At 43.5% G+C, this 15,085-nt stretch overlaps 1 protein-coding gene across 5 annotated transcripts in view; it reads right to left on the reverse strand.

Annotated features, from left to right (window-relative positions):
• Positions 1 to 15,085, reverse strand: part of LOC117579432 (collagen alpha-1(XVIII) chain) — a 52,325-nt gene that overhangs the window by 34,417 nt on the left and 2,823 nt on the right. For 2 of the 5 annotated variants that reach the window (XM_034265314.1, XM_034265315.1), the window contains exons 3-4: positions 4,903 to 5,012; positions 3,697 to 4,235 (exon numbers count right to left, since the gene is read on the reverse strand). In XM_034265314.1, coding sequence (XP_034121205.1) covers positions 3,697 to 4,235; positions 4,903 to 4,993 — 630 coding nt within the window. In that variant the 5' untranslated portion in view covers positions 4,994 to 5,012. Of the gene's footprint in view, positions 1 to 1,767; positions 3,105 to 3,696; positions 4,236 to 4,902; positions 5,013 to 15,085 lie in introns of those variants that run through there. The other 3 variants (XM_034265316.1, XM_034265318.1, XM_034265319.1) reach the window with 2 other exon arrangements.

Consider the following 15,085-nt stretch of genomic DNA (forward strand, 5'->3'; position numbering starts at 1 on the left):
CAGTTTATGTCCCATATTTGCATTTGTTAATACGTGAACTAATGATGCGAAAAGGGAAATAATATCTGCTGAGATACCAAACTTATAGTCGTTTCCGATAATCAAAAATCAAAATAATATTTAAGTTTATAGAAATCGACCTCATATCTATTGTACATGCGTAACATGTGCGTTATGTGACACATTGTACGTGTTCCCGAGAATAACTTAGAGCGAAATAGTTATCTATTGACAAGTACATTTTCAACCACTTTCTCCATTGTGACAACGAAGATAAATGGAAAATCTCGGAGAAATAAACAAATTTCGAAATTGATTAATATTAGCTCACAACTTGTATCGTTTCAGTAGATTTCCAGTGCTATCCAAGGTTAACAAAAAGTTACTCAGTGGGTCTATCACCAGACTAGCACTGCTAATAAACCAATGTGACGTGAATTAAATATTAATATTTTAGAAAACAATTGCAGTTTTTTCGTCCAGAGGTCAGATTCACATATTGTTTGAGTATTCAATCGCATATTGCAAACGGATATTCTGGGGGGAAACTTGTTTGGGTAGAGGACTGGCTCAAAAACTAATTTACAACACAATCGTGACACACAATAACGCCGATTGAAAGGGATTCTGTAGAGAGGAGACTCAGCTAGTCAGGGTTACCAAACCAAATATGTAAATACACATTTCAAATGGCATTTTAAATTGTATATGCATAATGGTCCTAATATTGCATTACGATGGTAAATTGATAAATTCACAATTCGAAATTACAAACAAGTACATACGAGTAATACCGACAGCGAAGTACATGCCTTCCGTCTCGCAGGGCGAGGTGGCGGAGCCAGTGTTGCAAACAATAGCAAAACAATCAGACTGTGATATTTAAATGCATATTAACTATGCACACACATGAATATTTATGATGCTCGTAGTTTGGGCAAAAGTGAAAACAAGGCAAGAAGTTCACATTCGTATATGTACGCTGGACTGCAGCTTGTTATCTCATAATTTGTGTCCTGTGGCACGATTAAGTGCAAGTGAAATGCTCGAGAAACTTAAAGTGGACGCTGTCAAAATCCCAGACCCTATACGAGTATGTTGTCCCTCCCAGTCTAGTCTTCGAAGGGTTAACTCTCGCTTCCGCCAAACTTTGTCTTTTGTTTGATCAACCTGCTGCGGCTCCAAGGACGCCCATTAATATGAAAGCCGGAGTGGGTCGGAGCGCCTTCTTGGCAGCGTTTTTATTTAATAAATAAAACGTATTTTCCTTGCCTTTTGGCCATATGCGGAGAAGGCAGAAGGCAAAGACAAAGGGCGGGCGCTCTGCCTCCCACCATAATATATTTACGTATATATATTACGTATACGCCGTGCTGCTTTAATATGCATATGCACGAAGCAGAGAGTCGGGTGGCCGGAGTACGGCTATGTCTGTGGTTAGTGACGCGTCGGGGGCCAAAAACAGTTCTCGCTGGCGCTTTAATGAGTTTGCCATTGATTTAGGCGCGCCAACGAGAAGGCACACAGCCAATCCATGAGGCTTTATGCCACTCCTCCCTGACTGCCTGCCTGCCTGCCTCACTGGCTGACTGGCTGACTGCTTTCCTGGCCTGCTCTGTTCTGTTCCGTTCAGGCCTGGCCCGGACCTCGCTTGTCATAATTTATGCGCGAACCATGTTCAATTTGATGGGCGACATTCCAAAACCATTTGTGTGCTAGTGAGTGGCGCATATTGCGGCCCTTATTCCGGCTGGATTCCATATTTACCTTTAAGCCGAACGCATTGGGTGGACTTCACTTTAAATTACTGGGATATGCACGCTGACGCGAATGGGATATAGTATTGAATATGTTGACAAAAATCACAGATAATTTAATTACAAATACTTTATGCACGCGCGTTAAGGTATGAGTTTTATTTTACAAGTTATTGTAACTTTGAATTATGTGTGGCTTATCGTTTTTTTCTCTGTGATGGTCGTTTGTAATTACAAATGACAGAACATGTTATTTTTTTTCAAGTTTTCTTCTCTTTCGAATTTTTTTTTTTGCTTTTTTTCACTCAGTTGTTCAGACTATTTCTTAAGTTTGAGGTCCTGCTGTGTGCAATTAATTTACTTTTTCACACTATATGCACTTTGCCTTGCATTGTGCAATTGATTGATTTCCAATCGAACAAGCTTCATGCCACAGTCAGTGGCAAAGTAGGGGCTAGCCAGGCGGTGGAGGAGTTTGAACACTGATTTGCTGTGAGGCAGAGTTTAATTCTTGATGACTTGCTCCGGGTTCACGTCGCTCACTGTGCCCCAAAACTGTGAAACGAAACTTTTACAACCGGCTACCGCAACTTCAGCAACGACACAACGACAATGACAACGACAACGAAACAAAGACGACGTCGACGACTCGGCGGAGGCGGACAACTAGAAACGTACAACAGAGTATAACAATTGCAACAATGAGACTACCGCGCACATTCCTCACTAATTGAAAATATTTGTATTGGCTTTGCTACTTATCCCTAGCATTACGATATATAGTATCTGGTTTTTCCCTAGAGTTGATAAGTCCTGCAAGGGAATCGCTTTGATATGGTGGCTCTGATATGATCGATTGCTGGGATTATGCTGGGGAACACACTTGTATGGCAGTTGGTCGATGGTCGGTCAGTCAGTGGAAGTTCAACGGTCGCATTTTCAAACGCTTGCGCGGCCTGTCCTTCAGTTTTGGACGCATAATTGAACTTTAATTGACTCGGTTCTCGGGGTTCCGGCTCACTCAGGAGGCATATTTCATTTAGGCGTATAAATCACTTTCTTTTTTGCGGCTAGGCCCGCTCAGGGCTTTATGTGCAGTTGTGGAGCCGGATTAGGAGCAGGAGGAGCCGTAGTAGCACCAGCTGCCACCGCACTCACGACGTCCGACAATGACGACGACGACGACGATGGAACCACCGACAGCGACAGCGACGACAGTAAGGACGAGGACGAGCACCGACCGCACGGGTTTACAGCACAGTGCGGCTTCAGCAACAAAAAATGCATCTTAGACGCTGCCGCCTGCCCATCTGAACGGTTTGGAAACGCGAACGCAACTGAAAGGTAAACGTACCCGCCGCCCAAGGAGGCCCATCAAATCACAGCAATCTGTTCGTGCCACAGACAACACAAACGACCTCGTGCCATGCCTCGTGAACCCCGGCACTCGGCTGCTGAATTCGGCTGCCAACCACCGCTGAATGCTCCGAGAGAGCCAGAGAGAGAAAGAGCGCACGAGCGAATACCTTGAGTGAGACTATGGCCACCGTGGGGTATACGTGATGCGGCGCTTTGAGTCGCGTCGAGTGGCTGGCAACTTTTGCCGCCAGCTGCCCAAATGGCGCCACTTAAGGGTGACTCCAGTCACTCAGAACTCCCGATTGGCGAGAGTGGTGAAAAGCTCGCAGCTCTTGTGCCACGGATTTCGACGATAGCCTGCCACTTGAGCCGTTACAATTGCTCCACTTGACGCATTTCAAAACATGTATTGGAACACATGCCCCATTCCCCCACAGAAATAGTTTCCATTTAAATTATTTTGACTACAACCCCCCTTAGGAAACTAAACAGATGTGTGCGCTCTAGCATTTCAAATATTATTCCACTGAAATCTGATTAGAGCTAAGAAACTAATGAAATTGGCTTCCGACAGACTTACCTCGAACTTTCCACCAACTATGGAGCCCGCCTGGCCTATGTAGAGCGTGGAGGCCGAGTCGAAGACCAATTCTATGGGCTCCCTGGTCACCGGCGTGCTGTTTCGCAGCTCGCAGTCGTAGTAGAAGGAGACCCTTTCGCTTAGCACCTGGAACGCAATTGAATTCCACTTGTCCGCCACATGAGCCACACTGAAGCTGGCCAACTTGCGGCCTATGCTCTGGTCGGTCTGCGTGTAGACTAGCGACACATTGTAGCTGTTCTTCACTACCGGCGAGAGGTGAACGCCCAGCTGGACAACGGTGTCCAGCGGGTTCACAACGCTGAATAGGTAGCCACCCTTCAGTGAGCTCTGGCGGTAAGTAATGAGGATGGCGAACTCGTAAAGCTTTTCCGGCAGCAGCATGCGGTAGGGGGACTTTACGTCCGCAGTCTGCAGGAACCGAAAGGCGGGAAACCCATCCTCCGCCTCTCCGAACTCGATGCCCGCAAATTGATTGTTATTCATGATGTCCGTCAGCGTGTACTCGGCCAGGGCATCTGCAGAGATGTGGGGATGGTAAGCAAAATACAAAAATGTTAGCTATCTGCGAGTACAGGCGCATAAATAAGAATATTTTCGGGTATGGGATAAGACCCATGTACATATGTGATTTCATCCAGTTTTTCCATTATTTGAAAAATAACCGAAACAACTTTGAGCTGCATCTCTATATGAAAATAAGAATTTATGTTTCGTTTTTTTATTGAATTAATTACATGTTAAAATTCCATGTTGGCCCTAGTATTTAATGAATTCGAAAAAGAAAAGGTCTACTTGGTTTCTACATGAACGCTACACACAACTACTGGAAAATTACACAATAAAAAAAGTACAGGAAAGCATAGCATACTTTCAGGCCAACAATTTGTGTAACGTGCATGTATCATGTAAACATAATATAAAATTTTTATAAATCGTTATTATGATCGATTCGGACATATCGAATAATATGTGGAAAATCGCCTACAAATTTACTTTAAAATGTGTCGCCTCTATGAACCTATTATGTAAATTATGTATTTATATGTATTTATGTATTGATATTATGTACGCATATTTATTTAAAAGATTGAAATTATTGAAAGAGCTAACAGTTAATTATGGTTTCATTCCATAATGTGGAAATTCTAATATATTTCCTTTAAAATACTTCGACGTATTTACCTTTAATGGACTGTCCTATTAGGTCAAAGGAGCCCCAGGCAGGAACTAAAAGCGTCCAAGCAAAGCCGAGAAATAACAGTAGAGGACGCATCTTGACCAAATCCACAACACTGTAAGAAATAACAGAGAAAGCATTAACTCATATTGAAATGTGTAATCAATACATTAATATTTGGCAATAAATAGCTACGAGGAGTTGACGCAAGCGAACACTTTTGCGTCACAATAAGCTCACCGCAGACAGCGACACGTTCTCTGTCAGCCGCAATTATTAGTAACAAAAGCCGCAATTATTAGTAACAAGAGCCGCACTTGGCTCGACGGGGAAATTATGTGCAGGCATCCCTCAGGTACAACTGACGACTACATATTACAATTACGGGAACACAGCGCCAGCCTCGAGACCCTTGTCCATGCCCGCCCATTTCGAAGCCACACAACTTTGTGGTCGTCTTTCGCTCACAAATTGGCAGAGTCGAGCGGGCGGACCTCTGCGTCACCCATGAGATCCCAGTGGGACAGATCGGCGGACCAGATTAATGCCAATTCGGAGAGTCGGGTCGCTAGATCTTCGACACAAACGGATGGGAGATAGACAGGGGAGACACACCTTATACTTACTGAGCTTATACTTTGTTTTTCAGCGGCTCTATGGCTGCCTGAATATATGAGATCAATGATGATCAATTTTTTGTCAAGTTTGTTGAAACCTTAAAATTGGGCCCACCCAATAAATCATTGTAATTGAGAATCAACTCGTTTTTTAATTGCCTGCGACCAAGGGCAACTGATAAACCCATTTAAATTCTTAACAAACTTCTGCCTCCCTCTCCGCTGCTAGTCCGATGTTGTTCAATTCGACCTCTACACTTGTCATGTGTGCATAATCTAACACAATTAATGGGCGCCAGCTCTGGTTCCCCACAGAAACCGAAACAGAAGCAGATGCAGATACAGATACGATCATGAGCATTTTGAAACTATGCCGCTGACCTCAAATTGTCACTGGACAGGGGCCGACAATTAATATTTATCAAGCATGTTTCCAGAAGAACACACAAGATACAACATTTCGAGTTCGAAGCTCAATACTTTCACGTCGCCTGGAATGGTATTTTTATGGTCTGGTATGCAAATTACTTTCAATTGTGATCATTAAGTAAAAGTGTTTTCATCTCTCCATTAGACACAGCTGACTGTGTTTGAACACAATTTAATGATCTTCCAGTCATTTCTGCTGGCACATTATAAACCTTAGCTCCCACTTAATGGGAGAGCAGATCTGAATGAAATGGGGGATCACCTGGAACTCTGGAAATAAGTCAGTCTTCAGTTTCATTTATTAATTGACTATATATCGACTTACTTATTTAAATTAAAGTTTTGCACTGTGCCTATATTTTTATACCCGGTACTCGAAGCGTAAATAGGGTATATTGTATTTGTGCACTATTGTGGATGTAGGTAACTTTAAGAAAGAAACGTTTTCGATCCCATAAAGTATAATAAAGGATAGATATTCTTGAACAGCATCAATAGCCTAGTCTATGTGGTGCTGTCTGCCTGTACGTCTGTCCGTCTGTCTGTATATCCTTCTTGTTTGTCGGCTAGTTCTCAGAGACTAGAGCCACCGAATTTTGTCTCCAGAGTGCTGTGATATCACAGTACACAGTACTGACTGAGTAGCGTTAATATTCATTTTGCAAAGTCCATCAATCGGATAGCTTGTTACAAATCCAGTAAACATTTGATTGTTTAAAATACTCTACCTTCTTTAGCCTAATAGAGATATTGATTTGAAATTGTTCATGGTAAAAATCAAAATTATACATTTTGATTTAACATCTTTAGTAACAGTTAAGAACAGATTTTTTAATACTTTTTCTCTAGCGTTTAATGGCACACGAATCTGGCAATGCCAATAACAATTCCATAACTATTTGTATGTGTCATTGCTTCACATATTACAAATTATTTTCCGAATCTTCCAACTCAATTCAACTCAATGCTATGAACGAATCTTTCCTCGAATCGTACATAGATATACATATGTGTATGTATGTACTCGCAATTCCATCATGCTCAATATACCGAGTACGTATGCTAAACATCTGATTCAACAATCTGCCCGGAACATTTAATGATATCATTAGGCCCAAGACAAAAGTAATACAAATTGAACAATCCCCAAAGAAGACTTTGATTTTCGACACATTTCTGGCAAAGATGCTGCCCGCGTCTTCGTCTTTGGCCATCTGAGTCATTTCAAAATGGGCTTCCTGACATAATGAGGCAACGTTTATGCAGTTCACAGACAGAACGCCGCCAGCACGTGCAGCGACCGCGTGGCCAATGTCAGAGCGACCCCTTCTGCCCCTTTCGCCGATCCATATGCACGCAACTTAGAGGAACTCAGGGATGTTTGGGGGAGCCCCAGAATTATTCTGCTGTTTGCTTAGAATGGGCCGCACGTAGCGCCGATTATTTGGGTCCAAACGGCAAACATAGGCGTGGCCTGGACCGGGGATGGGACGGCACGGTTCGGTCGCGACTCGAGTGCCTCATGTAAATGCCCGCGAAAGTGTCGAAAGACAAAGCATTATAAATAAAATACTCATCCGAATCGGCCTGGGGTGCCCTGGCACTGCCTGAAATCAAAGTTTCATATATTTCACTTATTAATTTATGAGTCATTATGATTTCCCGTTTTGAGTTTGCCGCCCATTTGCCCCGCCGGGCCATATGCAATTCCCAAAACCAATAAGCAATAAAATTGTATTCAAATTAGCAGAAGCAGCAGCAGCAACAGCTGCTGGAGCAGGCCAATACTATCACTTTTTTGTTAAATCATACTCCCTGTATGTACAACGAATAGGGCTATATGCATCGTACGTGGCAGCAGATCTGAGTGGTTGGTGTCGTAAAAAGATACGCACATCAAATTCAAAAGTTGTCAGACCGTTGCACATTTAAAAACATCAGAGGCACAGACCAGGAATGGCGATGAAGAGTCAATGAAGGGAAACCCCGAGACCGTAGGAGACAAAAAGTGAGGAAAATTCTAATAAAATTGTATTTTCAATAGTAAATCGGCTCAATTCGACTAGGGGGCATAAGAAAGGGCTCTCCCGGTCACACACGACGAATGAAGAGTCGTGAGTGCGAAGGGGAGCGCTGGAGGTAAGAGAAGTGTGCCAGTATGTCAAACTAAGCAGGGACGGGACCCAAAGACCCATCTTGGTGGGCAAACGCGAAAGCGGCAGAAAAAGCGACATTCACAGTCTGCTCCGTGGTACCCTAGCTGGAGGTATGGGAAATAAGGGAACAAATATGTCTCCCAAAATGAACAATCCCCTTTTAAAAAGAACTTCAAATCATTTTTGAACACAAACGACGCATTCAGAATCCGAATGTAGATATTTAAGCTACTCCGTAAGAGTACTTAACCCCCACATGAATTATCTTTCGGGCTTAATTTATTTTCTTGTGAATTCCAGGGCATCCCCTGTTCGGCTTCAGCTTCGTAGCCTTTTGGTTGGGCGCTGCCTGGTTCATGGCGTACTCTTTGTTGCCTGGTTCTGCCCCCTTAAGTGAACTATTAGCTCTGTTGATTTTATGTTTTCCAATTTGTTTTGTGATGTACTTGTTGTACGACTGCGAGGGAAGGGGCCGGGCGATGGTATTGTATGGGATGGTCGGGAGTGGGGAGGGGGGAGGGGAGGCCAAAAAGTCCGCTATCATCCAGCGTGTCGCTTGTCGGCGTTTATTGGCCTTGGTTTATTTGGTACGCCTCAGAACCGCCCCGTTTGCAATTCATTTTGTTTGATTTAAAGGATTTGCATGCCAAATTTGACTTTATTTGTTTTTAAGGCTAACACAGGCACACACACACGCACACAGATAAGTTCACGAACATCAATATGCTGAACATTGGAACAATCCTCGTTTAAGGTGGGAAATATTTTACAGCCGGCTTTGCATAAATATGTATATCTGCCTGCACACCGCACACGATCCGAGAGTGCAACGAACACAAATCGTTGAGGCAACGACTCTGTCCGGTCCACAGAGAAGGCACAGAGGAGACCACATGTTGCATAAGGTCTCAAACTAAATGAGTCGATGTCTGGCCTTTTTTTCTGAGTCGACAAGAGACAGAAGTGAAACTTGATAGCCAGCTGACGGTGACACCAGGAGTCGAATGAAGACCTGAGATGAAGTGCAGAATCGTAAATAAAATAATTTGATAACCAAGCTATCTTCAAAGAATAATATTGGGAGTCCCAACAAAGAAAAGTTAAATACATTAATAGTGCGAGTGATGGGAACAATATCGAACACATTTGAGTGGAATTCCAATCAAAATATAAATATGTATAAATCTGGGGGTCGTTGCAACATACTTTGATCTTAAGTTCACCAACATTTGGGTTCGTATTTATTTTTAGAAACAACTTTGTGCGAACAATGGACAATGATTTATCAACGTCATTTAAAGGATTATTATTCTGAGAAAGCATTTATGCTTATAGCCCGAACAAAGAAAAATATCTACAAATCTCAAAATGTATGGAGTTGTTTTCGTAAATTCTGTGTTGAAATAAATACTTTTCAGAACTAGAGTGGGTGCTTAAATCTTTGCTAATTGTGTCTGGGTTATTTTGCACTTGGTTTAAATTTCTTGATAATGACGTTCACGGATCACATAGAAGATGGAACTGCCCAAATCGGAAAGCAGCACAACCACATGACTATAAAGTACGCGGCTATGTGGCAGGCTTTGCAATTAACCGCAACAATCTGCCACTTGCTCCCTTTTCGTCAGTCGGCGAGCCAGCTGCCTGCGATAGATTTAAATAATCTTTAAGCGACGAAAGCTACTCATATTGCACTTAGCTCGAAGGGGCCGCGAGAGTTAGCGGATAGCGGCTGAGTGCTGCCGACGGGCAGCCATGTGCAACATGTTGTCGCAGGCCAAAAAGGAAGGCACAGGCAGCGGAGAAAAGTTCATTGAAATTTGCAACAGACAGCGGGAGCGAGATGCGTGGAATCCAATCCAGACCAGACCAGACCAGACCAGACCGGCACGCCCGGGATCCAGCTCTGGCTGTGCGTGCCACATCGAAACTGATGAATGGGGTGTGCCTCGTCATCTTCGTGTTCTTTATTGCTGTCATTATAATGCCTTGCATTTATTTATAGCTTTCGCTTCTCTCATCTTTCCCCTGGCTTTGATTGTGTATTTTTTCGGTCATTTTGGCCAGTTGAAAGGGGCAGCCAAATGATCAACGATCGTTGCAAACGCCAGCCCAAACATACATAGGTGGTTGAACTCTTGCTCGTTTCAGGAGATTCAAGGTTACCTGGGTGGCCATAGCCAGATATAGCGTTACATGTAGTCTGAGACCTTATGGGTCCATGCAACTTTGTCCAGGTCCAGCTCCAGGTCCAACGGCTCCGGCTCTGGCCCTGCCTCTGGCAGTCGGCCAGCCACGCGTTACAAAATTGTTACTCGAAATGGAGCAAAAGTTCATACAATTCTGGCGACCAGTTCGCGCAATGTGTGATGATGATGGGAGCGAAATTATTTATTTTTTTCGTGGAAATATCTTAGAGCTTACCAGTCAGAAAGTCGCCACCCATATACCCTATCTAGTCAAGAATTTTCTGCAAGTTTCATTCGCTAACGATACGATACTTCCAGCGGCACTCTAAAATGTTGTAGCCCAATTTAAAAATAGACTCGGTTGCAAGTTTTGAACGGGCAACGCAACAGCTGGCCACCTATCCAGTTATAATTGTCGTGGATCTTGAGTGACCTTGCGGCAACAGATGTAGGGCCAAATGCATAGGCGATGGCCGGAAGAGCCATAAGAAGCCCAGTCCATGTTGCTCATCTTGGTACATAAATATGTTGTTTATTCAAATAAAATGTGATTTTTAGCGGGGAAAAAACGGGGATGGTATTTCTGTTCGCAGCAGATGCAAATAAAACAGAAATTATCTATTGCATGGGGGAAACATACATATGTACACATGTATGTACAGCGCTCACACACCGAGCATTCATCATCTTTAGGCGGCTAATTTTTGGTTTCGGATTCGGTGGCGTGTGCGTAATGCGCCTACTGATACAGTGGTGCCGCAGGCCCCTGGAGTTGTAGGACAATTTATGGACCGGTCTCAGAATGGTGGCACCAACAGCCGCTGTCTGCTTAGCGAAAGGGCGAGAAACTCATTTGGTTGAAGTCGATTGGCAATCAAGGAGCGTGATCCTGTCCCCAGATAAACACAAAAATCTATTAGTTCGGGGGCCAGGCGAAATTCAATACTCATTTGGACATGTTACTGCCGCTGATGTCTTCGGGGGCAAATCTCTTTGCTAGGACACGTCCTCGAGGGGCATAAATAGAGTGTCTGGGCGCGCAAGGGGCAACTGGTGTTAATAATCAATGCGTGTGTCTAGAGGTGGGGGGCAATACTGCTTGAAAGGTTAAGTAGCAAGTTGTCGAGTGGCACTTCAAGCAAAAGCAATAGCTGTAGCAGAAGCAGCACCAGCAGGAAGCGGAAACCATGCTTCGATAGATGTCGATAAGTCACACACACACGACTCCCCATGAGCAGCAGCAGGAGCAGGCCCATGGAGCATTACGCATACGTGGCTATTAGTCAAAGGCTCTCGCCTCCGACTAATTGAAATTAATTTCATGAATGCCCCAAGCTACAATCTCCAATGGCAGGCCAAGTGCTCTCCCGCCCCAGCTCCGTTGCCGTGACGTGTCCCTGCCGTAGATAATGAAGTGCAGTAATAAATAAATATATTAATATTTACGTGCGTTCACGTCTCGCCAGGCAGCGAGTATTTAGTTCATTGTCGCTGCGACAGCATTACTTATATAAATATAACAATATAATGCGAGTATGGTATAGTCTGCCAGAATATTCCGCATTTCTCACAATAAAAGGCGATTCCATATGATTATCTCCCAGGCGAAGCGTTTCCACAGTCAGTAGAGAATTTATTGGGTCGCCAGTGGACAGCTGGACCGCTCTATCAAAGAGATGTCGTCTTCGTCTACTATTTTACGAGCCAAACAACATTTTGTAAGCAACCCCATTATATGTGAATTTATGATAAGCACACGACGAAGACTCTTTTCACAGCTGTGCCATTCACGGACTAATTTCTAAATATACTAAGGCTCAAAGAAATATTTACTCCACTCCATCCCTGCAAACAGCAAAATCAAAGCTCGACAATTATAAAAATAATAGTATTAGGCGTCCGATCTAATTGAAATTTCCAACTCGCTTGTCGAAAGATCATCTAAATGGGGGCGATCCTAGATGTCGAGCGCATCAAATCAATTAACACCCGTAAGCATTGGATTCAGTGGCACAATAATCTGTGGAAGCATCGCTGCCCTGCCACTTTATTTACATGCATTGGCACCTCGGGGAGCAGCAGATAGCGTAAATCACTTACAAGCAATTTAACATTAAATGGGAGACACAGAACAAACAGATGAATGGGTCCACTCCAATGGATCTAATTGAAACAGCTCAATAAACATTTTCCTCATGCAGTTTTTAAGTAAGTCAGTTTTTCGAGATATGCAGAACTGCACACAATCGCCCGTTTATCGCAACACATACTTTCTGCGACTATCTTTTCTATAAAAATTACAAATTTATGCAGCCAATACTTTGCTCTACTTTGTAGCATAGAGAAGCCCTTACGGCCTTATTTGATGCTGCCCAAGACATCATTTTTTACATAGAATGTCGTCTTTATGCCTGTGGCAGCTCGAACACAATTTTCAATTAATTTCCACTATGTTCCTAATATTTATGTGAGTGATAGGCTTGAGTGAATAATGAAAACGAATCTCTTTTCTCACGTGTGGCATACCCATTAGCAATAATTTTCATATAGTTTATGTTTGTGTATATTTTTCCATATACATATATGATTTTGAAATTCAAATTAGTGGCCGTGTTCGACATCAAACATCATAAGTCGGAGAACTAGTTTCTACCGGCCGGGCTGCTACTAACGATGCAGATGCAGATCGAGAATACATTTCAGTAATTGCGCTTCCACTACGATTATTTAGATGGAGCTTTAACAATATGGTAAGCCAGCAAATTTAGTCATAATATGTAAAGCGTTTCCCATTCGGTCAAATTGATTACTGGTAAATGAGAATTCATGAATTTCGAGTCCAATTTTGCATAAATTTGCGAATGAGCTGTGGAAAAAAGATCGCCAGCTGGAGGACAACCACAATCGAAAACCAGACTCGCACCGATTCGATAATCCCAGAGCGAAACATGAAAACGCATTCCAGATTTATGACAATTAACACAGAAGCTGAGAGAGTCTGAGAGCTATGGGCTTGCACAATTCTCCTCCAGTCGCTCCTATCCAGGCGGTTAATCGCTGCCAAGTTGGCATCACTTCAAGTCACCAGCAGCGGCAGTGGCAGTGGTACACAATGCATGCCAATTAATTAAGACTTGGCACGGGCTCAGTGCCCGCGTCGACTTATTTGGCTAATTGTCTTTGGATGGGGCTCACAGATAAGAGCCAAAAATAATCCAGTAAGACCCACAGTCAGCCCACAGTTTGTGTTCCAATTCAGATTGAGACTAAATGGAAGTCTGGCTGCGCACGCGCTCAAAGGCGACTGCCGCTGCTGCTGCTATTGCCGCCAATTATTGTTAACAATCCCAATCTCAGAGACCTGTCAAAGAGCTATTCCGAGGCGCCAGCTCAGGTGACGGCGCACAGCGCTTTGCATACATTAAATGGTATTATTAGGCATCAGATAGCTATCGGTGAGTGCCACACAAGGGCAATTAAAAGGCACACTCACGCCCGGCCAGACAGCTCTGTTATTAAGAGCGCTAAACGATCTGGGAGGTGATGAAAATATGATGCAAGTCGTGGGAAATGACGTGGAATTTCAATCATGATTCGACATCGTACGTATAGTGAACAAGATCGAGTACTATATCTCTTTGTTTTACATTGTGGATACATTATGAAACCATAAAAATGTGAAGACAATGGCCATTGTCCTTCCGACCCCCGATCACAAAGTGCGTGCAATTCAATGACAATGAATGTCGAAAGAATCTGCAACCCAAGGCCGAATGTATGTACATATGCATCAGTTAAAACACAATTGCGAAAACGACGCAAAATTCGGTGAAACTGAGTTGAATTCCGCGATTTTTGTGTGTAACTGGAGCCCTTAAATAGCCCTCCAAAGGGCTAGCGTGGGAATGTGCAGCAGTATGCTGATTAGGGCCACGACTGGTGCTAATCCGAAACCCGCATGACACGCCCACTGCAAATAGTTCATGCTTACGATTATCTTGCCCAACAATTATGCGCAACATTATGGAATATTTATGTAAACGGTCAGACGGACTCTGCTCACTCTGCTCAAACATGTATCTGTGGGATGCAACTGTGCATCTTTCAACGGGCCAATCTTTTGGCCTTTTGGCACTCTGCGCTTGCGCTTTGCGCTTTACTCGTCGATTCGTCAAACCCGTTCCTAATCTGGAATGGCTTATTTTGTTATCTTGCCACTTTTCCCCTGCTGCTTCAGCCGTCGCACTTGATTTAGGAGTTTAGTCCTTCGAATATCATTTCCATGAAGATGCAGAGTAAGACTCGAGGGCTCGCCGATCCAGCAACAAATAAAAATTACGGGGTCTGTTGCTAATTTAAATATTTAGCACTCAGTGTTTCATCAGTGACCTTATTAATACACGCGGAGTTCACGCTACTCGACTCCCTTTTGTTCTGCCTCAGTCTCATTTCATTGCTCCTACGTCGTGTGGGTGGGGCCTGTCTGTCTCCTGGACCCAAGCAATTCGCATGCAAATTTCTAACAGATTTTAGTTGCTTTGTGTTTTCCTTTTTAGCTTTTTTAACGAACAACTATGGTTATTTATAATGACTCATTTTGCTGGAAACTGTTACGGCGCACCGCACTGGCTTTGCCTCTGACGCTGCCATATAGATGATTAATATGTTTTTTTCTACGAGATCTGTCGTCCGTCTCCCGGTCCTGCCCCTTTCTGATGGCATAGCAATGGCACGTACCGGGGCAGACTCTTGAATTGGCCCACATTTTGCTCGATGTTCGGGTGTTCCAATAGGGTT

Source organism: Drosophila guanche, unplaced genomic scaffold (genome assembly GCF_900245975.1).
Source record: "Drosophila guanche unplaced genomic scaffold, DGUA_6, whole genome shotgun sequence".
Taxonomy (NCBI): domain Eukaryota; kingdom Metazoa; phylum Arthropoda; class Insecta; order Diptera; family Drosophilidae; genus Drosophila; species Drosophila guanche.